Below are 26,824 nucleotides of genomic sequence, written 5' to 3'. Positions count from 1 at the left end.
TCATATGATAACAATTATACTTTTACTTCTAATATGAACTATATACTTACAAAATACAGGGAGGTAAACAGAAAAGGAACTGTTATAGTGAAATAACAAATGTAAAGATGGGCTCAATTGAGGCCTGCCATCATTTGACTACATGACTCAGGACATTTCATATATAAAATGAAATAAATTAACATTTCCCAATGTGTGTTTTAAGGAACACTAGTTCTCTGAGTCAGAAATAGCTGTTATGTGATGAAAAAAGTAGGAGTGAACAAAATAAAATTGTCTGTGTGTCTTTGCAGAATCTCTTAGTCTTCAATAAACTAATGTGTCAACCTCAAAGATAATGCATAATAATTCCTGAGCTCTAGAACATTTTTCCCCCTTGAAGAACCAGTATTACAGAAATACCAGTTTTGAAACTTTATACTCAATTTCAAAATCCAGTTCAATGAATCTTTGAAATTTAAATACCAGATACTGACTCATTATCTTATTAAAAACAAACTGATTAATCCCATTCATTCTAAGGAGATAGTTTTCAGTCCCATATGGGACTAAGCATGGAACAGATGGTCTTCAAGGCATCATGCCCATCTAAAACAATCTTTAGAATGAAAAAGTTTGAAAATCACTTGATTCAGGCAATGGTTCTATTCTGAAACATTAACAAACCACTATGTGACACTCTTCTAAGTACCCTGTTCCCCATTAAGAAAAAGAGGAAAGGTATAAACTTTTGTTTTTTGAATTTAAAAATTTCAAAGTAATTTTCAAATAGATATAGTACAGCCCCAGCAGCATGGAATTTGGCAAAAGAATTAATTCCTAATACCTCCACTGTATGTAATGAATTCACTTTTCTTTTATGCATCTCGAATGATGGTCCTAGATATATCTATTTTTAAGTGAGAAAATAGCCACCCTTTTTCTATGCAGATTAATTATCTTATGGAATTCCAGCTAAGAAAGGCTATACTAAAAATATCACAAAGACACAGAATCACTCATTTAGGAGTCTTTGAACATTTAGGCAATCTTTCCATTTCAATTTATGGTGCTGAAGAAAAGAACCACTCTTCTTTAACACAATAAGAGCAGCCACCATTGACAGGAACTACCAAGAATAACTGAACTAAGTGAATTACACATCTTGTCTCTTTTGATCCTCCCAAATAGTGCAAGGGGGTAGTACTCCCACATAACAGATAAGGAAATCAGGCTAGAAAGTTTAACTCGTTTATGAAGGCCACACAATGAAGAGGTAGAAGAAATAAGATTATACCAGGTCTGACAGCAAAGCTAATGCTTATTAAATTCTACCTCATTATGCTCTATGCTCATTAATCTACAGCTTGGTTCAATCAATTAATCTGAATAGATAAGCTATTATATATGCCATATACTGAGTAATAATTATAACTTAATTTAGATTATTCAGAAGGCATACCAAGATCTTATGATGTTTCTTCAAGGTATTAAAACTTTGAAGGCCAAAACCATGTCCTTTTTTTTGTATCCTCAGTGCTGGGTATATAACATCATTCAATAAATATTTCCAGAATAAATACTCCATCACAGTAACAGAAAATAGCAGAAGTATTATAAATAGTCTTCCAGACTAACAAACAATTTCTTGAATTAGTTCAGGTGCTTTTGCTAAAATAATTTACATTGATAAATTTATAGTCACTGAGGGACTATACCAATTGTTTAACAAATTATCAATCCACCTCTTTCCTTTCTGCTGCTTTTTAAGATCTTCTACTCCCTTTCTACTTTTCTTAGTTTTTCTGCCCTACTCATATGTTCAGCTTTTAAAAGAGTCTAAGAGTATTTAAGTCCCATATTCATAAGCTCAATATAGCACAATTTGAATTTGTTAGGCCAAAGTATCCACCTGTTAAAAGCTTTTGTTTTTACATATTGGAACAACTTCTAATAAGCCACTTGTAGATGATCCTCACAGACTAAGAATCAGACTAGAACTAGAAAGATTACTGAAATTCTTAAAAAAAAAAAAAAAAAAACCAAAGTGAGTCTCAGCCTGCCCATTTTGCAAAAGGTAACTCAGTTAAAACAGTCTCGCTTTTCTGCAACTGCCTGTGTATTGAGGAGAATAGCAATTTTAGGTTGTCGAAAACAAACTCAATAAATACAATGTTAGAAATGCAATCAACTTGTATCAGAAGTTAAAAAAAATTACTGGCTTTTGGCTATTTTATATTAGTGGAAAGTAAAAAATTATTAAACATGTAAATAAGACATACCATATTACTATTAAATGATAAGCAAAGCTACTATATCTTTTAAGATAGATTTTTTTTTGCATTATAGTTAACAGAAAAGATCTAACTGCTTCTTTCAATAACTTCAATGTTTATAAATGAATCAGGAAAAACAATGAAAATGAAAGAAAGGAGCTCTACTGTAAAAATCTAGAATAGAATACCTGATGCAATTATCTTAGAGAAAAAAATAATAATAAATTTACCCTTCCAGGATAATGAGCAAAAAGTCAAGGCAAACCCTATTTTTCAAATGAATATTAAAGCATTCATATAAATTAGCACTTTCTTGTTCCAATAACAAGCATGTGATGTGAATATAAGCTGTAACAACTCAAAATTAAAGATCTGAGTCATAAAATGTGCTATTATGATTCAACTAATTAAAGATTTTGGGGTGGGGGGGATTTTTTTTTTTTCCTGGAGATTGAATCCAGGGCCTTATGCATGTGAGGCAAGCACTCTGACCAACTGAGCTATTTCCCCCAACCAAGGTTTCTGCTTTTTAAAATATTTTAATGTAATTTGACGACATCAAGCTTAAAGAAAGTGTCTTAAGTATGGACAGCTTATGATAAAAACTGAGACCAACAGAAGGCTACTAACCTGATTTATTGATAGTTCATGTCATAAAATTGGGGTCTCTACAGTTACCTATTCTTCTTAAACTTGATTCTACTTCAGCAAATTCTCCAAATTTAAAGTTTACACTTAAACAATAAATTTGGAAATTTAACCATCTGGGGTATAAACTGCCTAGAAAATGTACTAAGAAAACAAATTATAATTGAAATTAAAAAATCATCACCAGAAACATCAATCACCAGAGAACTCGATAAAATAGCACCCCAAGGAATTACTGAAGTCTATAGGGTCAAATGCCTCCATGCTCTTAGGGTAAAGACTACTTATCAATGGACATGGGATATCTGCAAAAGGTAGTTAAAAGTGCAAGCTTAAGAATCAAACTGCCGAATGAAATACTAATACAGCTCCACCACTTAGTAGTTATGTAACCAAATCATCTTAACTTCACTTTAAAACTATAAAGGAAATCTTAGACGCATCCCCTCTTAGGCCTCTCAGGTCCCATATGAATTCATTATCAATCTTAGTATAAATTTACAAAAGAAAGGAGTCAATCTGGTTGCTAATTCAAATACTATACAACTTCAATAAGCATTAAATGTTTTCCTTAAAAAAATCAGTATTCGATATCATGGGTTTTTATTATTGTGAGTTCCAGGGAAATAGATAAAAGTAGAAAACTAGTATGGCATATTATAAATTCTCATTACCATATTCTCATTCTGGACCCACCCTTCCTGCATGGAGCCTCAAAATTCATCAAATTCCTAATAACAGAATATATCAGTTGTACAAATATACATTCCGCTGTTATTTCGGAAAATAACTGATATTTGGTGGATTCCCACGGAAGAAAATAATACACAATGAAGATGAACAGCTTGGGAATCGTCCAAATCCATTATTTCAAGATTTTACAAAAAACTAGAGCAACAACTAAAAACATGGCACCTTGCTTGTTTCTAAAAGAAAAATGTAGGTAAATTATAGCTCCCCCATCTCAAAAAAAAGCCTGAAAAGAGGAAAAGGAAAGAGTCAGTGGATGGGTTATCAGCATCTGAGCAGTGCAGAACACTATAATAATCAAGCAAAAAAGATAACTTACAAAGCAGCACATTTTTTAAAATAAATTTACTTACTACAATAACTTAGAAGTTAGCTGAACACCAGTTTCAAAAAGCAACAGTTTTTCCTTTTAAAACATGGGACTACTTCCTCAACAAAAAGAATAGCTGTCAAAAAATACCATAACAAAATTATATAGAAAACACAATCAAGAAAATAAAATTAATGTAATATTAAGCATAAATAAAAACTTCCTTAGAAGAAATTGGGTTGTTTGTCCAGTTCTCTAAAAAGGATTAAAAACATGAGAGACATCAGTTTCCCTTGATATAGTTTTTGATTTAATATGCTAAAAATGGCAATTTCAAAGAAAATAATTATAACAAAGTATCTACATCAGAAACTACCTACAAAATCCTATGCAGAACAGGTAATAAACAATAGATCATTTATTCATCAGAAACTTAACTAAAAATAAAAATCATGGTAAATAATTACTTAAAATTAGAGCTGGGTACAGTGTTACACAAATGTAATCCCAGCTACATGGGAAGCTGTGCCAGGAATATTGTTAAGTTTGAGGCCAGCCTGGGGAACAAAGGAAGACCTCAGCTCAATGAATAATGAATAAATACTTAAATCATAGCATCTATTAGGGATGTCTAATTTTACTATTGAATATTACTACAAATATTCTTTGTAATTTCTGTAGGTAGAAATCTAGCTTTTATTTATAATATACATTTACAAATATCCAATGGAATAACCTTACTACCCTAAAAGCTAGGAAAATGTGAAGCATTTGTCATATTTAGAATGGGAAAAATACAATACAGACAAGTGAAGTGATTCATCTATGGTTAAATGCTACTGTGGAAGAAAATACAACTAAAACAGTTTCTTCATACTTATCCATGGCTCGGTAATTAACATTATTGAAATTTATTCTTGATATGCATACATCCTGGAAAGAACAAACCAAACATCATCTAGCTTTCAAGTAGTAAACATTCAATAGCATACAGCTCTTTGAAGTGTCCTTAAAGTGTCTTACACCTAACTTCATATCAGACTATATATGCTACTAGTTTCCTGATGTCACCTAAAGTACTTCAGAATTCCATTTCTTTTCCCTCCCATCATCTTTATCCCTAAGATGATAAGCTAACAAATGTAAGACAAATGTTAAAAAAGAAAAAAGAAAGTTCAGAAAAGGATCAGAAATGCTATGCAAAAAAAATGGCAGGGGGGAGAAGCAGGAGGTTCCACACAGCTTTATTTTGAGACAGCAATTTCAAGCCATTTTATTTTCCTCCTCCTTTTGCAGTGCTAGGGACTGAACCCAGGGCCTCATACATCCTAGGCCAGCAATCTACCACTAAGCTACATCCCTAGCCCCTTAAGCACTTTTTGAGGTCCTTATTTTCCAGAGCTGTGCTCCAACGAATTAGGTTAACAGTGTTTAACCTCTGGATAAGAACAATGTTACTGCCTGTGAACTGGTTCCTTACCCTTTACTTTCCTTAATGAGGCCAAAGTCACCAATTCAAACCATTACCTCAAATTCAACAAAGTGAATGTGCCTCCATGTCCATCACTGACTGAGGAAAAAGGATTTACTGAGTTTCTCATACCCCATTCTCCATTCCAGAAAGGAAGCAAATGAGGCATTCCACATAGAACTAGATTTTTCCTAAAATACAGCACTGCTCAGGCCATTACATAGCACAAAACAAAGGAATCAATCTCCATTCCATGATTCCATGTACAATAAAGTCCAGACCTCTCAATCTTACCTCTAAGGCTTTTGTTTTCCCTCCTTTTCCTCACCACTGCTAGGGACTGAACCCACAGCCTCATGCATGTTAACCAAGTACCCTACCACAGAACTACACAGGCTTTTCAAAGTTAGCCTTATACTTCGTATTCCATCTCCCACTAACTTAGATGATGTCTTATATTCTTTCCTGTAAACACTCCTTATACTTTTTTTTTTGTTTTCTCACTACAATAACTTACTAATCCTCGGTGCTATCAAACTTTACTCTCAAATGTCTCCTCCTCAAGCATGTGATCCCAAACCTTCTCTGACTCCCAATATTGCTCTACTAGTATCTCTCCTAACTTATCACTTCCTACTTTGTCGTACTTTTCCCATGTATTGAATTTCTATCCCAAGTCATTCCTTAAAATATTTAAAGCAGCTTACAAACAGAGAAATATTTTAAAATAAAATTTAGAAAGTATATGCCTTTCTGCATAACTTAAGATATGCACATATAGATCCTTATGTTTTTAAAATGACAAAGTGAAAAAATGGCACTTATGAAGAAAGGAATAAAAGTTTTGTGGCACTGTAAGTATCAATAAAATTATCAATTCACGCACATTTTAATGATAATTTAATACTTCCATATTTCAAATAATTTGAGATCTACATTACTTCCTTTATGGTAGACCTAGGAATTACTAGTGGATGGTTAGAAATAATACCTCCCCTTTTCCCTTCCTAGGAGAGACTGGCAATGACAATCTGTTTACTGTACTCCCTCAGTGTCCACGGGAGTTGTAGGACCCTACTGCAGATACCAAGACCTGAGTATTTACATTCAGCCCACACACACCTCTTGGATACTCCAAATCATGTCTAGCTTATTTGTAATACCTAATAAAATGTAAATGATATATAAATAGTTGCTATACTGCATAGCAGGTAAGGTCATTGTTCTTGTGGAGTTTATATACTTGAGTATAGAAATAAGCCTAACATCACCTTATGAACTACAAGAACAAGTATTTTGAGAATATAATGACTTCAGAAATATCTGTATGCTACAGTTTGAATTTGGTTTTCCCCTCCAAAACTCATGTTGAAATCTGATGACCAGTGTGACAGTGTTGAGAAGCAGAAACTCTAAGAGTAATGGGATCAGATCATGAAGAAAGATTAATGCCTTTCTCCCTGGGCTGGGTTAACTCTCTCTGTACTAGGTTAGTTATCACAAGAATGGGTTGTTACAAAGTAAAACTGCCCCTCCTGTTTTACCCCCTTTGTACCTGTTTGCCCTTCTGCTTTTCACCATGAGTTGAAGCAGCACCAGGCCCTCACCAGATGCAGTTGTTGATCTTAGACTTCCCAGACTTCAGGCCCATGAGTCCAAAAAACCCCCCTCTTCTCTTTATAAATCACCCAGTCTCGAGTATTCTACCATTTTTTTGGTAACAGAGAATAGTTTAAGTTCACTTCAGTTCCCAGTGCTTCCCAAAGCACTTAAACTGACTTAAGGAAACAGAACATCCTGGTTCTGATCATATGCTACAGAGACAAAAGAGCAAAGTCATTATGAGCACAGACTCCGGAATAAGAATGCTTGGATTTAAATCCCAGCTCCTACTTAATAGCTATGTGACTTTGAATAAGATACTTAATCACTTTATCCTCAGTTTCCTCACCTATAAAATGGTGATAATGACACAATAGGATGCTCTGAAAATTAAATAGGTTAATATATGTAAATGCTTAGAACAATTTGGAGAATAGCAAGCAATATGATTTTCGACCATTTTATTCTTTATTATCACTATTCCTACTACTTTTATTATTGCTAAATTGTTAATAGTCTACAAACAAGTTAAACGGCACATAGCACCTAGTAGGAACTTGTCATTTAATTATAGACTGAATAAACAAACCTGAGTCTCTTCTTCTATCAAACTTGAACAAAAATATCCTATAACTTCAAGACTGCTGGGACTCAAGAGGACATAATCTACTTCAAAATGTTTTATTAAAAAACAATCCAGAGAAATCATGCAAAACTAGTGTTATTATTATCAGAACTAAAAATATACATGTGTAATAGAGCAAATTACATATGTATATATATCTAGATAGTATTTCAACCATGTTTATACCTCTGATGCATACCTAACTAGTCAGTAGGCTATGTTACCCTGTGAATACACTCAAAAAGACTTAAAGGAATCATATAACTAGATGAGGTGAGAATTAAGTTTTATCAACAATCAGCAATTTTATAAATCAAACTATAATTCACTCAAAAAAGAATACACAGGAATATACACAGGACATCAAAAGTTCCTCAACCTAAGTAGTCAGCTGATATTACAAAAACAATCTAGAAAGCCTGGAAAAACAAGATGCTAGCTATCTCATCTGTCTTAACTACATGAAGTTCAGAGGAACCCTTCACTCTATGGTTCCATGGATTAGGCCAATACCACGCACCATAATCTAAAATTAATCCTTAAAAAAAATCGAGTTATAATAAACCTCCCAATCAGCTATTTTATACCAAGCTACCAGATTTAATCCTAACATGTCCACAAACAAGACTCTCAGAACTAGCCTCTGATGATAGCCGCATGACAATGTCATTTTCCCTTCTGTTTTAACTATTCCAACCTTAAAAGTGAAGTTTAGTATCCAAAGATAATCAATAAAGTTTAGTGGTAATTCTGATCACCTTTTTCATGATACCTTTGTAAAATACCTAACTTACTAGTTTAACAAGTTACTAAAATGACCATAAGTAAAACAGATTTCAAAAAATTTAAACAATTACTCAATGTTTAACTAAACTGTTAAAAAAAATTTAAGTTTCATTTTACAAGATTAAGTATTTATGTTTTTAATAAGTTTTATTATCAACAGCTGAAACTGCAAAGGACTCCCAAGGTAGGACTTAAGATATTTAAGAATCATTATGTTTAGAATATATTAACAAATATAAACAGTAATGAAAAAAGTCATTATGTGAAATGGCTACAGTCAGAAGCAGAAAGATTACTAATTCCAATCTTTAAATAAATGAATTTCTAATTTCATTCAAGTTAAAGAATTTTTATCGGCATAAGCATAGATAAATATAAAACAAAATTCTTATTAAAAATATCCAACTAAGCATCATTTTTTTTTGGCTCACAAACAACAAAAAATAAATCAACTTATTCTCAGTCATCTCTATTAAAAGGGGAAAATGATGGTATTATAGGACCATTTATAAAGAACTTATCTTTCAAAAGATTGGGGTAATCTTTTTAAAGGGATGTTTCCCTTGCTTTTCTTTTGGTTGGATGTTTCCCCTGATTTTCTTATGACAATAATAACAATTATTTTCTTTATTAATCCAGGTTTTGCTGAGTATCTACTATACATTAAGCACTGGCATAGGTTTTGGGCCTGTAATAGCAAAGCAAACATCCCAATTCATGAAGCTGAAAATAATCAGATATCGCAAAAAAAAAAAAACAACTACAAATATTAACTACAAATATTACTATTACAAATAGTAATAGCATTAAAAAGGAAAAGAATAAGGAACCTTTAATGTGAACCTAAGTTTGAATTGCTATATCCTGAGTCTTCTCAAAAAGTGATAGTTAAGCTTTAAACAAGAATGGAAGGGAGATGGCATAGGGGAATGTCCTGGCTAATGAACAGCATGTATAAAGATCTAGGAGGAGGCAAGGTGAGCAGCTTTCTGAAAAAAGGTCAAGAGCAACTGGACTGTAGAATGGAGAAAAATGGCACAATATGAGAACAGGAATAAACAGAAATAGAAAGTAATTACCTTGAAACAAATGGCAAGCCTTCAAGGGGACTTGAGCAAGTGAGTTACATGGAAGAGATTTCCACTCTACGCCTATCATTTTCAGCCAGCTGTGGTGGCACACACCTACACTAGTGACTCAGAAGAATCACAAGTTCAAGGTCAGTCTAGGCAACTTAGCAAGATACTTTCTCAAAAATGCGGGAGAGAAAAAAAAAAAAAGGCTGGGGATAGCTCAGTGGTAAAGCACCCCTAGGCTCAATTTCCCAATTAAAAATATATTTCATTCTATCATTCTGACAGCAGCATACTATATTACTATAACAATTCTAATCTAATTATATTAGAAAAAGGCAAAATGTATGCAGCCGACTCGATGAAGAAGCTATTACACGCATATGTGCACACATTACTTTTAAGTGAGAGCTACTGTAACCTCAGACTAGAGTTGTGGCAGTAGGGATGGAAGAAAGGTAAATTCAAGATGAATTTGAAGAAATGGTCAGACTATGGAAGTTGATGAAAAGAGGTTATGAAGAATGACTCTAGGATTTCTAAAGTGAAATCTGATTTTCAAAATAAAGACAACTAGTCCAGGGTGTCAGCACATGACTGTAATCCCAGCTACACCTAAGGCTGAGGCAAGCTGGGGCCAGACTGAACAACACAAGTCCCTCAAAATAAAATGGAAAGAGAGAGAGAAATGAAGACTAAAGCAGAATACGTGATGGGTTAGGTAATTAAGGGATAAATTTACTACCTGTTGAGAGTGAGAGGCTGAGGAGAATGTGGAGATGTTTAAAAGATAGATGACTATGTAAATCCAAAGGTAAGAAGAAAAGGCTAGACTAGTGGCATGCATTCAGGAGTCCACAGTATTAAGAGCCTCTTTAAAGCTTTGGGAACAGGGAAAAGATAGTATATGGGAAGAGGACTCAGACATTCAAAGAAACTATTAGTTTCTGAGAGAGAAGAAGCTGAAAGAGACTAAAGAGAAGTGGTCAGAAAGGTGGGGAAAAAACAGAAGGTTATTACAGAAAGTGAAAGAATTTTCAAGAAGGAACTAAAGCCAATTATGCCTAACGACTCTACTAAAAAAAAAAAAAATCAAGTAAGAATTCTTGGTCAAAAAGAGAGGTAAAGAAGAAATGGTGGGGAGGAAGGCATTCAAGCACTTGTGAGACTGGGAAACTACTCAATCTAGACTCTCAAACTCAGTACAAATTAACCTTTTCAAATAGTGTAAAGATGCTTTTAATATTTCCTCTCATATAGCTGTTTTAATGAGCCATAAAGCATATTATACTGTTAAGGTCTGTAAACAAGTCAAAATAACACCTGGTATTTTGCCAGGCGAATGTTAGAGTTCGTAAACAAGTCTGGATGGTGCCTTGCAAAATGCCAGAGGGAGCAGTTTGAAAAGTAACAAAAGCCAGCCATTAAGTGTGGAGATTCTTATTGGTTGACTGATGTATTTAGTTTATGCTAATTAAGATAAGCTGTGCAAAATGTATAAATACCTCTGTTGCCCTACAATAAATGGCTCCTACTCCTGCTGTACCAACGAACACAACTTATTCGTCACCCCACCCCCCCCCAAGATCTCAAAAATAGCGCTAGAACTCAAAAGTAGCGGCAGAGGCAGATATTAACGCCTTGCCTGTCAATCAATAATGTTGGCAAAATGCCAGGGGCCATACAGACTGGCTGTGGCTCTCAGCATTATATCATGACATATACAAGCTTAACAACAGTAACAGCAAAAACCAACCACCAGGGTTCTGATACTGCAGCATCAGAACAGGTTATGCTTTGTAGTTTCATATTTTTAAACTTTCTAAACAATAAACAACATCTACTTGTTTTGAGAGTCTGAAGCCAATGTTTAAAAACAATGAATTTACATTACTAGAAAATTTAAATGATTTTCCTAAAAGGACAATTTTCATACAAATTTCAAAATAACATGTCCAAATTAACTTGACATTTGACTGCCTGCTGCAGGCACTCCACTGTGATAACTTTACCCACCCACTTTTTTTTCTGAACAAGGGTTTATAGGAAAACAATGTCCCATGACAACTCCATCATTTATATTAAAGCAATCAAGCCTGCTCTTTTTTTCAAGTTCAGCCACTCTAATATTATTTATGATCAACAGCCTTCTTGCTGGCTTTATTAGTCGTAGAAATGGCACTAAATTCTGAATTGGAAAGATGGCTTTGAACCTTAGCTCAGCTTTATTGGTATATATTCAACCTCAGACAACTCACTTGGCCTCTCTAATACACTCAGTAAATTTCATTATTCACTAGTAAAATTTAAAAAAAAAAAACTTAATTTACAAGGCTGAGTGTTTCAGTGTAACATTTACTGAATCTAACATTGTTAATCATCTATGAATAGAATACTGAGTTATGCACTATCCTTATTAATGATGGATTTAGCTAAGCAATTCCACTGTTAAAATTCATGTATATTACTCATTATAGATCACATATTAGTACAATAGCTTTATTAAGATTAGATCATTATTTACATTTAATAGCACAGCATTCTACCACTGAAACAGATGTGTAACAATAGTAAACATACATCTCCTTTTTTTGTTTTTCCCACCATTTCCCCCCAAAAGCTCAACTAAAACAGAAAAGGAGTTTTTAAAGGGGTGGGGAACAAGAGCAACAAAAATTTAGAAGCTAGAAAACAGATGGTTGAGTGACAAATGACTTAGCAAACACTAGAAAATGAAATCTTCAGCAAACAGTGGAGAAAATCAAGAACAAACCCAATTTATACTGCAAAATCCACCAAAGGCTCAGGAATTAGCAGTACCACATTCATAGGAAACAGGATGTGGGTAGGAGAAAGGGTCCTAAAATAAGGAAGATTGTAACCAACCCCACAGATAGCAACTTTTTCTCCCAACTCAAAACAAACAAACAAACAAACAAAAAACCCAAAGTATATTGTCTAAAGAAAATAAAACACAAGATCTCAGGACCAAGAAAGCCTGGCAAAGGTAGGAGAATATACTGAAAACAAAGTTAAGTGAAGAAATGTATTTTGCGATGCTAAGACTCCCTAAGAATTTTTACTCCATTTCTCCTTAAACCCCTCCCTCCACTATCACCAAAAATGCTTGAAGACAGACCTTCATTTCCAGGCAAGATCAGGAAAGTCTTCTTACAGCCATCTAATCAATTAGGAGGAAATACATGCATGATATCAGGAATCCCTCAACCAAATGGCCAGCCAGGTTACCATAGAGTGAAACCAACAATTGACAAGCCTCGCTAAGCCTAAGAATTTCCAACCAGCATTTTAATTCTTTACTCTTACACACAGTTACCAGCTATCCAAAGATAAAGATCAAAGTAAAAAAGAAAAACAAACTCTGGAGAAAACAGACCACACAGAAAACTAAAAACAAAACAAAAAGAGCACTAATATTTATATACTCAGAGAGCTAAGAAAAAGTTACTATCCTTATCAAATCAGAACAATACACAAAAATAAACAAATACCAACAACAACAAAAAAGCTCTTGGAAATTAAATATATAATAAGAAAAATGAGAACTTAATAGAAATAGAGCAAGACAGAAAATTTGAAGACCAGTCAAGAAGGCCCACTGAATTAGTTTAAGAAAATGGAAGAAAGAATAATGGAAAGTAATCAACAAATCTCATCAAGAAAAAGTCCCAGAACTAAAAGATGTTTCCATACTGAAAAAACACGTATCAAATACTCAGCAGCACCACACAAATGAACATAGACCCATGAAAGACCAACATGGTAAAATTTCTGAACAGAAACAAAGTTTTAAGAGTTTTCACAAATTTATTAAATGAGGATAGAGGGGGAAAAAATGGAAAAAGGAAAACACACAGGTCACATACAATAGATGAGAAATAAAAATGGCCTTAGGTTTCTCAAAAGCAGTTTGGATGTTAGAAAGCAACAGTACAAAACTATAAGATAATTTTCCCACCTAGTATTCTTTACCTAACCAAAGAACTAAACAAGTGTCGGAGTATACAGAAGTCATTTTAAAACATCAAGTAAATCAAGAATGAAGACAACACTGGTCACTGGAGAACAGCAATCAAACACAGGAGAAAGTGAAGGGAATCCTACAATACTTGTATACCAAGCCTAGAAAGCAATCAGTCCAGAATGGAGATTATGAGAAAGACTTCCTCAGGAAGATGAAATTGGTAACAATACCTGATGTTGACATTAAGACAACTAATAAAATGGAGAATTAGTGATAAATATAGAGAAAAACTAAATGGGGGGGGCGGGGGAGGCAGTTGCCTCCAGCCACTTCACTGCAGTTTACAAGCAGCATGGAAAATTTCTCATCACCTCTCTAGTCCTCTTACACTTAAGCACTTGCACACACCAAGAATTACCAGATGTTTGAGGAAGCAAAGTAGAGCCCAAATCATACAAAAGTGGAGGAGTGGGGCAACTTGGAGAAAACAGATTATACTGATAAATATAAACTCAGGAGGGGAGAACTCCCTAACATTTCCACATTCTATATACGTGGGGATAGGGTAGGAAGAGGGAAGCAACCACAGGACATTTTCTGGATAAGAAAAGTAGTCATCTTTTACAAGAATATTGAATAATCAAGAATGATATAATATTGGAAGGAAGCAGCATTTGTAAGAAGAATTACCAACTGGGCATATCTTCATTTTCTATCCAAGAAGTAAGAAAGTCAAAAGCAAAGCAAGGAGTATTTAAGTTAACAAACACTCATTTAGGTAATTGAAAGTCAGAAAAAATTCTAAGGGTTTTCCAAATTAATTTAATTCTTATAACAACTCTGAGACATACTACTTTACAAAATGAGAAAACTGAGGCACACAGAGTTTAAGAGACCCAAAGTTATATAAAACTAGTCAATGACAGGGGAAGGATCAAACCTAGAAGGTCTAATTCTGGAGTCTCCATGCTCCTAACCATCAAGCTATGTTGCGTATCTACTAAACAAGCATATTAGAGAGTAGGAGGTAATATCACAGTAATCTAAAAGAGGTAAAAGTGCTTCTAGGAAAGGAAATTGGGGAAGTAAGCGAGCAGAATCTCTTTCATTTATTTATTTTGGATAACCACGTAAACTATTTGTTTCAACTGCACATACATATCTTTAAAAATTTAAACAAAGGGTTTTAACTGATGCTATAAACTAAAAAAATAAATATTAAAAAAAATTCTCTATGGGCTGGGGATGTGGCTCAAGCAGTAGCGTGCTCACCTGGCGTGCGTGCGGCCTGGGTTCGATCCTCAGCACCACATACAAACAAAGATGTTGTGTCTGCCAAAAACTAAAAAAAAAAAAATATTAACTGATGCTATGTAGGCAAAATACATATTATAGGTAAGAAAAGATTCATTCCTTTTTAATAAATATTTGAAGACCTACTATAAGTTGAGTACTGTATTTAGAAAATATACATCAATTCACCTCAAGGAACAATGAAGAAGTTAGGGAGTCATTTTATTTATTTTAATCCATTCTGCATAAATTATTATGCACCTACATCTCTAACAGTGTGCTTAAGATGACAATATAAACTTTATATCACGATTGGAAAAGCAGAGAAAGGTCTGCTCATTAATTTGTTCAAGAAACATTTAGTACCTGCCCTTAAGGAACTACTCTTATGGGAAAGACTGGTAAACAATTATAATCGAATGTATACAGGGCTTAAATAGAGGAACATTAAAAAGTGCTAAGGAAACAACATCTCCTGGGGAAAGAATCCTTCAGAGAAAATATCTGAGTTGAATCTTGAAGGGTGAACAGTAGTTTGACCAATTTCACATAAGAGGCTATATAACAAATCACAAAACACAAAATACTATATATCAGAGCGAAATAACTACATTTTCCCATTCTTGTAAAGAGAATGGTTCACATTAAAAGCTAAGAGAGGTCAAGATCTTTGCAATGAGAGTGACTTTTTGAAGATCAGGCATTCGTACAAGCGTGTAATCCCAGTGACTTGGGGAGCTGAGGCAGGAGGATCCCAAGTCTGAGGCCAGCCTCAACAACTTAGTGAGATCCTGTCTCAAAATAAAAAATAAAAAGGGACAGGGATATAGTTCAGTGGTAGAATGACCCTGCATTCAATCCCCAGTCCAGAAAAAAAAAAGAAAGATGTTTTGAAAGAAAGATACATAATCTTAATGCCTTGATTGATTTTTCTAAAATCTTACAGTAGCCAACTAAAAACACTTTCCACATGTCTACTGAACACTTTAACATCTAAATGTTAGGGTATTATTACAAAAGATGATTAGAGAATAACCACTCTCATTTGTTCTACTACCAAAAATTTATAATTAGCATTATAATACTAAAATGATAATGTACCCTTTTTCCCATGACTGACTAAATGTGACAAAGCTAAAACACGCAAGTGACACAAATCCTCTTCCCAGGGCAAATTTAAATAAAATAACACATGTTTTCCCAAACTATAGCAATAAAAAAATTATCTGGAATGACATAATAAAAAAGGCATATGCATACGCATACATACACACACACACACACACACACACACACACACACACTTTTATAAAATCCTGTCTGACCTTATAGGTTTTTAAAGGTGAAACACTGATTTTATAGAATTTGAAGGATATCTTTGAAACAAGTTTTCCAGTTTTGATGACTCAACTTAGATAAACTAACAAAAGTTCAAATACACAGTAAATTCAAAATGAGTACATTCTGAAAACAACTTGTTACTTTAGGCCAATATTTCATCACATTTCTTCTTGTCTCTTTCTACTATTACAAACTTTTTTGCATAATATGTCCCTAATTAATCTACATCTCAGTTAACATCTAGCAAATAATTTTGTGCTCATATTTTAAATCAGGACTGTATTGGGGGGGAGGGGGACGACTAGTTTAAAGCAGCATCCTTTGACTTGTTGTGAAACATCAGGTTTTGGAAATCCCTATCATTGCCCTATGAACAGTAGGGGAAAGACAAGAAAGTCAAGGCAGGAGATCACAAAGGGGAATTAACAAAATTATAGCAGGTTTGAAATCATAATGTGTGGTTGTCTTTCATTTCTCTAAATTTAGCATGTATACAAAATACCTGTTTCTATAGGAGTTTCGCCTAGATCATGTCCTTTTTATCTATCGAACATTAATAATTGGGGTACATCTTTAAATTAAAATTATGATGAGAATCAGAATGATAAAGATAAAACTGAAGATTTAAAAATAACTATAAGAGAACTATTAAGGAAATACCTATCTTTTAAAGTACAAAGATGCAGAATACATTTGGTTAATAACAAGATTTTAATTATATGACTATTAGAAGAAAAAAATCTTGAAAGATTTTTAATTTGTTTCAATTAACCATGTCTTTACAACTTTTTTAAACAACTAAAAAAAGAAAACCTCAAACATTGGGCCTTTTTTTTCTTTTTCTTAAATTGCTTGACTGTCCCAAAGTGAACCCCACAAATAAATGTATAGAAATATAAATGCTTCGACTGGTTTGATGGAATTGCAATCTCAAAACCCTCCAACTAATTCTAAAATAATTAAATATCCTGCATGCTTACTCAAAATTCCAGTGAAAATAAATAGTCTTTTCATAACTCTTATGATATTTGGATCAAGGTTAGTCACAGACTGACATATTTGTGAAAAGAACATTCCTTTAAAAAAAAAAAAAAAAAAAGTAGGTCTTAAAACACTGTAGAAATATGAAAGACTTCATGAATTTTCCAGCCAGTGAGCTTCAGATAAAATTTTATTACGTGTTACTAGCACATTATTTCTAATCTAATCAAAAAATGCTGGTTTACTAATGTATTTTAGGTTTTGTGCATTTTAATTTTTGGTAATGGAACAGGTGGATATTAGTAGAACATCTTATTTTCATGTCTGTATAAATTCAATCCTGCAAGACTTATTCTTTAAAATGGCTACCACCTTGATCTACTTGCAAAAGGAAAAATGTACAGCATACTATCATAAAAGATAAATTGAGTTATTTTGAGAGTGTATGCCTTCCTCCTCCAAAAAAACACTTAAGATTCCCATTACTTTTCTGTTCTGATAAAGTAACCATTAAGTTTACAAAAGCTGGTCAATTACAGTATGTGGGCAATCTATATAACCCAGATTAGGTCATCTTTCCTACAGTGTCTGACTAGGAAAAGCAGGTAACAGTATCTTTCACAGTCTAAGATCCACACTGTGGAACTGAAAAAGGGCTGCCTAGTAAGGGAGAACAAATGTGGTAACACCAAAGAGATGATCACAAGGATTTTAGTGACTCAAAATAATAATTTTATGTGGGTTAACAAAATTTAGCCTTTTTTTCATAATTAATCTTCTAAAAAGCATTTTATAAATAATAAAAACCACTTGGTGCCCCAAAATCTATTTTTAATGTGAATACATGCTCAACCTAACTATTCTGATGAATTTTATTTATATATTACTATTTCCTATCCACTCTGTAATCATTCCATAACACTCCTGCTCTATAAAACTTACCATGAGTATGCATTCTCACCCAAACTGAAAACACTATAACACCTTACATTAATTTTGTGCATACATATTTCTACCAAATAGATTAATTTCGAGTTTGTTGAACATCTGCAGGAATATGGCATCTTACCTCTCATACTTGCCATCCATCAGGGGTGTCGTCAGCGGTAGCACCTTCAACGGGAAAAGAGAAGCAGAGGCTGCTAGGCTGCTGCTACTCCCATCTGAAACTGCGGACACTCCCCCACTGTCACCACTGATAGTCTGAAGTAAGCCAACTAAGGAGGGTTCCGCTGTGCGCCTGGCATCTTCGATTTGGCTTCCAATTGCCTGAGCTAATGATTGTGTAGAGAACTGAGTAGAACTTAGTGCTATCTGTGGTGCCAAAGGCAAATTTATATTAGTTGCTATCAAGGGAGGTTGACTAATACTTTGAACCAAATTACCATTTTGGGTAGCAGGGGCTTGTGCTATATTCTGTGATGAAACCAAGTTTGTTGGGGCAGAAGGCATTCCAGAAAGACCAGTTGAACTAACCTGATTTGTAACAGAAATACTACTAGCAGAGGGCAAAGGACCAGCTGTGGGCAACTGCTGTGAAACCACTCCTTGAGCTATTGGTTCTACTCCTTGTGGCTGAGGAGGCACAGTTAACAAGGTACTCTGGGGTGCAATAACCAATTGTTGAGGAAGGCTTGAAGCACTAGTTTGAACTCCCTGATGAATAATCCCAATTTGAGCAGGTGGAACTACTTGTGAAGATGGATGAGCACCTTGCTGAATAACTGAAGGTGTAACCTGGGTAGAGGGCTGCTGCACTGCAGTAGGTCTGTTTGCCTGTTGACCAATATTTGCAATTTGAGTGCCAGTAGGTACAGCAGACACTGCTGTTTGAGCCTGGCCAACAGGCTGGCCAGATGCCCCTGCAGGTTGTGCTTGGACTGCTGTGGACTGGACTGGCAGTTGGATACCCTGGGGCTGAGCCACAGGAATCACTGCTGCTCCTGTTCCCACTCGTGCAGAACTGGACTGCCCAGAGGACATTGCTGTTTGAAGAACTGGCTGCTGCTGTACATATTCTGGAATAGGATTTTGAGTCACTGATTGAACATGGCCTGGGGCCATTTGTGTAGAAACCATTGGTTGTTGTTGTCCATACTGTAACTGTTGGGGTGGTGCCCCTGGAAGGGGAGTTTGCACTGGAGGAGCCGTCTGAGAATATGGCAGTTGGGGTTGAGCCAAACTGGAAATGGAAGGTTGCTGACCTAAAGCTGAATTTACAGCAACCACATTTACAGATGATGGCTGGATACCAGTTGCAGCATTGATAGTGGCTTGCAGAGGTACTGGTTGAAGACCCTGCTTTTGTTGATAGCTCAGTTCTTGAGACTGTAACTGTACTTGTGACATCTGTGACTGAGAAATACTCTGTGGTATACTGACTGCTGAAATACTCTGTGGACCAGTGTTACTGAAATCCATCTGTTGGAGGGCCACACCTTGAAGAGCTGGTTGTTGTGGTGGTGGTGATGGTGGTGGTGGTGGTTGCTACTGCTGCACCACCACAGCAGGGGCTCCCATCTCTCCACTGCCCACACTCTCTGTATAGTGACTCAGTGTGCTGACACTACTGCTCACTGAACTCCCACTAGTGCTCTCCCTCTCAGAAGTCACTTCTGTCGGGTTTTGTTTTACAGTCTCCACCACTTTATTTACCTTCTGTAGCAGGTACAGCATTTTCTTTTTCATAGAATTCAGTGCAAGTCCATCTACCTTTTTTAAAAGGCTCAGAAGTGGAATCTAACTTCACAACTCTGAACCTTGATGTGTTAACTGTTGGTTATTGCTGCTGCTGACTTGAAGCCAATCCCACAGTCATCCCTGCAGCTGCATTAGGAACACTGTTAACAACAGTGGAGGAAGAAACAGTACCATTGCCCATGCCACTCAAGATACTCACGTTAACACCACTGGAAACACCAGGCCCAACACTTACACTAGCAGCACTAGGAATACTGCTTGTACTTATATTAGCATTACCAAGCATGCTGCTTGTCACATTAGGATTGAAACTACTCACAGCAGCAATGTTAACATTACTCATTGTATTAGCGCCAGTAATAGAATTTATACCTATACCACCTGTAGTACTTGGTGCACGGATATTAGTCATTACAGATACAGGTGAGCCACTCGATGATACAGCAGAAGCTGGTGCAACTGGCATAACACCATCAGAGCTTCCAGTTGTAGAGAGTTTTCTGGACACTGGGCTTGAGGGTGGCCCTCCAGGAATGGATGCACTGGCCACAGCAGCATGGGATGGATGATGGTACCCATGGTGAAGGTGGTGCCCATGATGAATATGATGGTGGTGATGAAGGTGGTGTGGATGAGCATTCCCATTGATCACAACATTCTGTTGTGGAAGGTGAGGCAAATGAGGCTGGGGAAGGTAGGGCTGGTTGGGAGAGACTGCCCCAGGTGTCTCAGCTTCCTGGAAGTTATTCAGAGTCTCTTCTGAGGAGCTGCGTTCTGGCTCCCCTAAGTCAGTAGCCCTGGAAAGTGACAAATCAAGGATTTCGGAAGAAGAGAGATCTTCCGTGTGCGATTCATCCACATCGTCATAGTTCTCAGTGTCCTCTGCTAAACTGTTGTTAGAGCTGATACTGGCAGAGATCTGAGCTGGAGTAACGCTAGTTATCTGGAAGCCACTTTTCTTTTTCATCTGAGTTCCGCCTGGAGCAAGAGGCTGTGCCTGCAGCTGAGCCTGAGAAAGGAGGTTCAGGCTTTGTGGAGGCGGAGGCTGTGGTCCCGACGTGGAAGATGCTGCAGAAGGCGGCGGCTGGAGCAGCGACAGGAGGCGGAAAATCCTCAGAAGTGGTGGCAGCACTACCAACGCTGGTACATGCTGCATTGAGAGCAGAGGCGCTGCCACTACCGCTGCCCCTTCGAGGGAACATTGCCGGGTGCGCCATCTTCCTAGTACTAATGTCTGCAGCGGCGGCCGCCGCCTCGGCTGGTGCATTGTGTTGGGTACCGGGGGGGGGGGGGGGGGGGGGGCGGAGGAGGCGAGTGCAATTTCCTTCTGCACCGTAATCTTTGTATTCAAAACGCCGGAGAAGAAAACGGGACCTGACGCTCCTCCAGGCGCGATTCCTCCGTCTCCTCCTCCTCCTCAGCCGAAAGCGCCGGCCGCTCCTGCCTCGCAGGGCGAGCTACGGGGAGGGAGGATGAACGAGGGTGAACAGGGCGGCCGGGGACCCGAAGGGGGGGCCCCCTTCAGTCCTCCGCCATTCCCTCTCCCCTCTAGTCTCACACCCCGCCTTTATATTCCGCTTCACGTGGGTGCGGGGCAGGAGGGAGGGGGAGCCCCGGAGGGGAGGGAGAGGGAGAAAAGCGAGAAATGCCCACCTTCTTTGGCCAACTCCGAAGCCACCTCAGCCCCCTCTTCCCGCCGCGGCGGCGGCCGCTGCAAAGCCCTCCCGGTCACACTGCACGAAGGCAGAGCGGAGCGAGTGTCGCCTTGCTCTCGCCACCCCCGGCGCCGCTGCCGCCGGCGAGCCCCGAGCTCAGTGTCGCTCAAACCTACCTCTCCGGCCCGGTCGGCCCCGCTCAGCCCTCCCCCCGCGCCCCGCGGACCCTTTCAAACCCCCTGGGCTCGCGGCGGCTGCTCCGGGAGAAAACGCTGGCCGCGGCTGGGGCCGGAGCGGCGCGGCTGTGAGTGGGGCGGCGGCGGGACGCCTGGTACGCAGAGCCCAGCAACGAGGCGCTGGCGGGCGCGCAGAGACGCCGGGTCCTCGCGGAGCACGGCCGGGGCGCAGCGACGGCAGTGGCAGCCAGAGCCCAGGGACCGCTCCATCACTGGCAGCCATGGAGCCCGAGCATTTTCCTCCCTCAGGGCAGGCGCCTCGGCTCGGCACTCGTCCTCGGGGAGGAAGAGGCTGGCGCCCGAGCCTCCCCGGAGGGCGGCGAGACGTGCGCGGGAGCGGACGGTGCGAGCCTCTCTCGTCCTCTTCTCCGCGGCCGGCTTGTCACCCTGCTGCTCCCGCGGCCGAACGGGAGGGGGCCGCGGGCGGCGGCGGCGGCGGCTCCTTTCTCGGCGGCGAAAGGGGGGAGGGGACAGGCGGAGGAGACGAAGGGAAAATGGCGTCTGCGCATGCGCTCCGACGCCGCAGACATAAAGCCGGGTCCGGCAGGGAAGGAGGCGGCGGGTCTTCGGACCCTGCCGAGCGCTGGATCTTTTCACGGAAATTGCAGAAGGCTAGCGGAGGCGCCGACGCCGGGGGCGGTGGGGGAGCGGATCCGGGTCGCACCTTGTGATTCTGCCTGGTGGGGCAGGGTGCGGGGCCGCGGCAGCCCGCTCAGTTTAGGTGTGTCCGCTCTTCTCTTACTCGCGGCCGGCGCGCGCGACCCGCGGGCGGGCCGAGGAGGGGGCGCGGCGGGACGGGCCCCCTGAGGCTGCCAGAGCGCGGGTCTGGAGTATGCGCGCCCTGGGTGGTGTCCCCCGCCTGCGGAATGGCTAACGAGGCTTTTCTCCGCAGCAACAGCATCACGAGTTTTAGTTCCCAGGAGCCCCGCCGCTGCCACGACATGAGTCAGGCTTTCTTCCTTTGCTCGTGTCGGAGCCCTGCTCCGGGTCGCCGCACCTGGGCTTGCCCCCGGCGGGCGCTGCCTTCGCCCCTTCAGAGAATACCCCAACGCCGGGAGCTCCCGGGCCCCACCAAAGGCGGTGGCTCCCAGCGATAGGTGTTGCCTTTTGTGCAATGCAGTTATGGCAGCCTTGCGGGGTCCCCTCACCCTTCGACGGGCAGGGGCGAGGCAGCCAGCAGATGGTGCAGATGTTTGCAACTAACTGCCTTAGCTCCTTCAGGGTAGGCTCTTCTCTATAAAGGGAGTGGTTGCAATCCATAAGTACCTGGAGGGAGGTACCTGGAGCCGGCTAGTTCTGTAAACCGACTGACCTCAACAGGTGGAGCTTATCTCAAGCAGTGATGGCTTTTTTGTTCAAGCTGTGGCCCTACAGCTTTGACCTAAAAGGCAAGGTGACCTGGTCATGGTGGCAACACAGGTGAAATAGTAAATGAAGAATGCCTTTTAAGGCTAGAAAAGTAAAAATGTCACCTGAAATTCTAAACATATACTTTATGGTTCTGAGCATAGTTCTACAAAAGCAACTTCAGTTTTTTTTAAATTTATTCTAATTTGTTATATATGACAGCAAAATGCATTTCAGTTCATATTACACATATATAGCACAATTTTTCATATCTCGGTTGTACGAAAGGTAGATTTCGTGTCTTCATACATGTACTTAGAGCAACTTTAGTTTTTATTGGGAGCAATTCACTGGAATTTGCTTCCCTGACACTACCTCCTTCTAAACAGTCCTTACTACTGAGAATATACTTCTTGTGCAGGGGTTAAAAACAAAGGAAGCCGAAAGACCTTAGGTGGAAAAAAAAATTAATCAAGATTGTTGTAAAACTAAATGCTTAACAGGTAGAGACTTCTGATTTTGGTAAATCTCCAACCCTGGTTGGGGAGGTTGTTAACATAAAAACAAGTTGTAGGGTTTTGATAGAATTCTAGTTGTCCATTCAACATGTTACCTTTGGTTTTCTCTGAACTTTTCCCCTCATTCCATCCCTCAAAAAGTTAAAAATGTTTAAAAAGTTTAAAATGTCACATTTACTTTTTGAATAGAAATACCTCCTTAGATGTCCATTGTCTGTCCTGTATCAAACTCTAGTACATGTTGCCTTATTTGTGCAGTACTGTGTATAACCTACGCAAATCCTCCCATATGCTCTAAATCATCTCAGGATTACTTATAATACCTAATATACTGTAAATGAGATGTAAATAGTTGTTATATAGTGTCATTTGGTGAATAATGAGATCTGAAACAGTTGAATATAGATATAATTTCTTTCTGAATATTTTCAATTCTTGTTTGAATTCAGATATATGGAACCCATGGAGGTAGAAGGGCTTAGTATGCATTTAAAAAGCAAAAAGCTTCTGAATAGCCATGTTTTATTAAGTTATCAACTTTTAATTTAAAAGGTCCAGATTTTTTTACATTAGTATTAAATGTGTACAACTATGTGTAGAAAGTCATTAAATCCTTTGAACACAGTATGCTTAGAGCTCTCCTTTACCTCCCTCACCTCCTACCCCGCCAGGACTCATCCTTGAGCTACATCCCCAAGCTCTTTTTGTTTTATGAGGCAGGGATTCACTGAGTTGCCCAGCCTGGTGCAAACTTGCTGTCTTCCTGCTTTAACCTCCCTAGTAGCTAGGATGCCAGACGTGTGCCACTGTGCCTGGCTCTCCTTTGCTTTTTGAAAGACTCTTGTTTTCATTCTGAAGCTGTACCTCTGAATTACTTTCCTGTTAACGAAAAGATTTACCGTTCTTCAGTGTTCACTTAAGTCTTGTTGCAATATTATAAGCCAGCCTGTATTTTTGGCTATATTTAGTATGTATTCTTCCATAAAATAGAAAAAATAATGAATATTAGAATGCAGTTTACTTATTTGTGAGAACTGCAAAATGGGTCAATATTTAAAACCAAATAATTCTCTGATGATAATGCCCTCAAAAGGCAGGAAGCAAATACCTTCACCCAGAATGGCTGTGAGTTGCAGCAAAAGTTGATATTAGAAAAAAGTGTGCAGAAAATGTCAACATTTTATTTCAGTAATTATTCTGCTTATTTGTAACTTTATTATCTAAAAAGAGTCAAATGTTTAAATGTAAGTTATAAACATAAAAGAAATCATATTTTTTACATGAAGAAAACGGACACAAGTACTAGTATATTATAGCATGATATTAATTTGTTCTCTAGAAAAACTTCAGATTTCCCAGACCAGAAGTGTGTGATTTGACCATTGAAAATACCATAAAATAATAATTCTGAGTGCAGTTTTGCTTGTAACTGATTAATTTGTGCAGCATTTGTGAAAACTTCAATGTATTTCTGTATAGCTAGACAATTCTATATCCTCAAAAAAGCTAATGCTTATAAAATGGAAAAGCACAGAAATTTGAATAGCTCATTTAATTCTACCCTTTGAGGAAGGAAGAATTATTATTCTCATTTTAGAAGTAAGTAATCACAAAGAGGTTAAAGACTAAAGTGGATGACTAAATCCAGGTAAATCCTCTTCAGATTCTATGCATCTGTGTTGGGGAATTTTTCTGAAAAAGTGAATTGTAAGGACAAGTATTTTTCAAAAATGTATTGAAGTTAATAAATGTTCTTTTAATGGTTTTGAATGTCAGGGGGATGGTGCCATACACACACTACTTGCATGCATCATTTCTACATAAAGAGGATCAGACTTTCCTGCCTGAACCAAGGTACATGTCATATATTCTGTAGTCTCTTCTGACTTATGAATGTGTTAATTTATAATTTTTTTTCACAATTTAAAAAATATAATTTCTAACTTCAATGGAATTGGGAAGTGACATTGAAAAATAATTTGTTGATTTTAGTTATTTAAAGATTATACTCAAATAGCCCGCCAAATTTCTCTGATGACAGTTAATGTTTATTTAATGCCTACTATAAACTGCACATCACTCTTAATTCTTTGCTTTATCTCACTGACTCCACACAACTGTGTAAAGTAGGATCTATCATTGTCCCATGTTACTATCATTGCCCCACATTGCAAGTGAGAAAAGTCAGGCGCGAGAGGTTACGGTCTTGCAGTTTGGCTAGTGGTGAGGCCAAGAGGAAAATCCTGCAGTCTAGTTATCCCTTCACAGCTACCTCCAACATGTTAATTTGGGTTCCTGCCAACTCATCCTCCCAAGTTAACTTTCTACAAAAATTCCAAAGAATTTATGAGCACCATTTTCTTCGTGATGCAAACACATTCTCAAACAGAATATACATTTTAGAAACCCTGCCATGGCCACACAGGAATTGGGTGTAAATGAATAAAATAGTAATTTGATTAAGATCCTTCACTGATCAAAACAGATGCCAAATGCTTGAAAAAAAATTCATTAATCACACATTAAGTTAGAAATATTATCTGTATAGGACAAGATAAACGCTTTCCTATTTGAGCAATTAGCAGTTATTGAACATGAGAGCCTGAAGAATAGAGAATAATAACCAGTCTTTCTAACATGTTCTAAGGATTCATTTACATTTGTACATCTTTTTAAACACTTAAAGTTATAGAAATAAACACACTTATCTTATTTAATTGTCCAGTGTGAATAAGAACTGAATCAAGCAGCACAAACAACCCAAAGCAAGCAGTTTTCCTTTGTATTTAAAGATTAGATTCACAAACATTAAGGTGTATCTCAAGTCTCAACACTCAAGGAAAAAGGAATGCCTATTGAGGTCATTCCTTAGTATGGAATTTTCCTTTGGCCATTCATTGTTTCCTCTGCTCTAACATATCTTTCAGGAGAAAAAAAATTGAACAATTTTTAGTTCCTTATATTCAAATTGGCATTTCAAATTACTTTCATTGTAGAAGAAAAACAAAATCCCTAGTTTTGTTTTTTTTCTGGTACTGAGGATTGAACTTACGGGCACTTGACCACTGAGCCACATTCTCCATCCCTGTTTTGTATTTAGAGACAGGGTCTCGGTGAGTTGCTTAGCACCTCGATAAATTGCTGAGGCTGGCTTTGAACTCATGATCCTCCTGCCTCAGCCGCCCAAACTGCTGGGATTACAGGTTTGTGCCACCACACCCAGCATAAAATCCCTAGTCTTTAAAGAC

The 26,824-nt window shown here is 37.9% G+C and overlaps 1 protein-coding gene across 1 annotated transcript in view; it reads right to left on the bottom strand.

Annotated features, from left to right (window-relative positions):
• Nucleotides 1-21,103, bottom strand: part of LOC113178419 (TSC22 domain family protein 1-like) — a gene marked incomplete at its 5' end in the record, with an annotated part of 97,521 nt that extends 76,418 nt beyond the window's left edge. Inside the window, 4 exon segments of the mRNA XM_077795481.1 lie at nt 14,778-14,847; nt 18,190-19,773; nt 19,775-20,917; nt 20,919-21,103. Coding sequence (XP_077651607.1) covers nt 14,778-14,847; nt 18,190-19,773; nt 19,775-20,917; nt 20,919-21,103 — 2,982 coding nt within the window.
• Between the last annotated feature and the right edge of the window lie 5,721 nt (nt 21,104-26,824).

The sequence above is a fragment of the Urocitellus parryii genome, chromosome 2, assembly GCF_045843805.1.
Source record: "Urocitellus parryii isolate mUroPar1 chromosome 2, mUroPar1.hap1, whole genome shotgun sequence".
NCBI lineage: Eukaryota > Metazoa > Chordata > Mammalia > Rodentia > Sciuridae > Urocitellus > Urocitellus parryii.
This window is presented reverse-complemented; position numbering and strand designations above follow the sequence as displayed.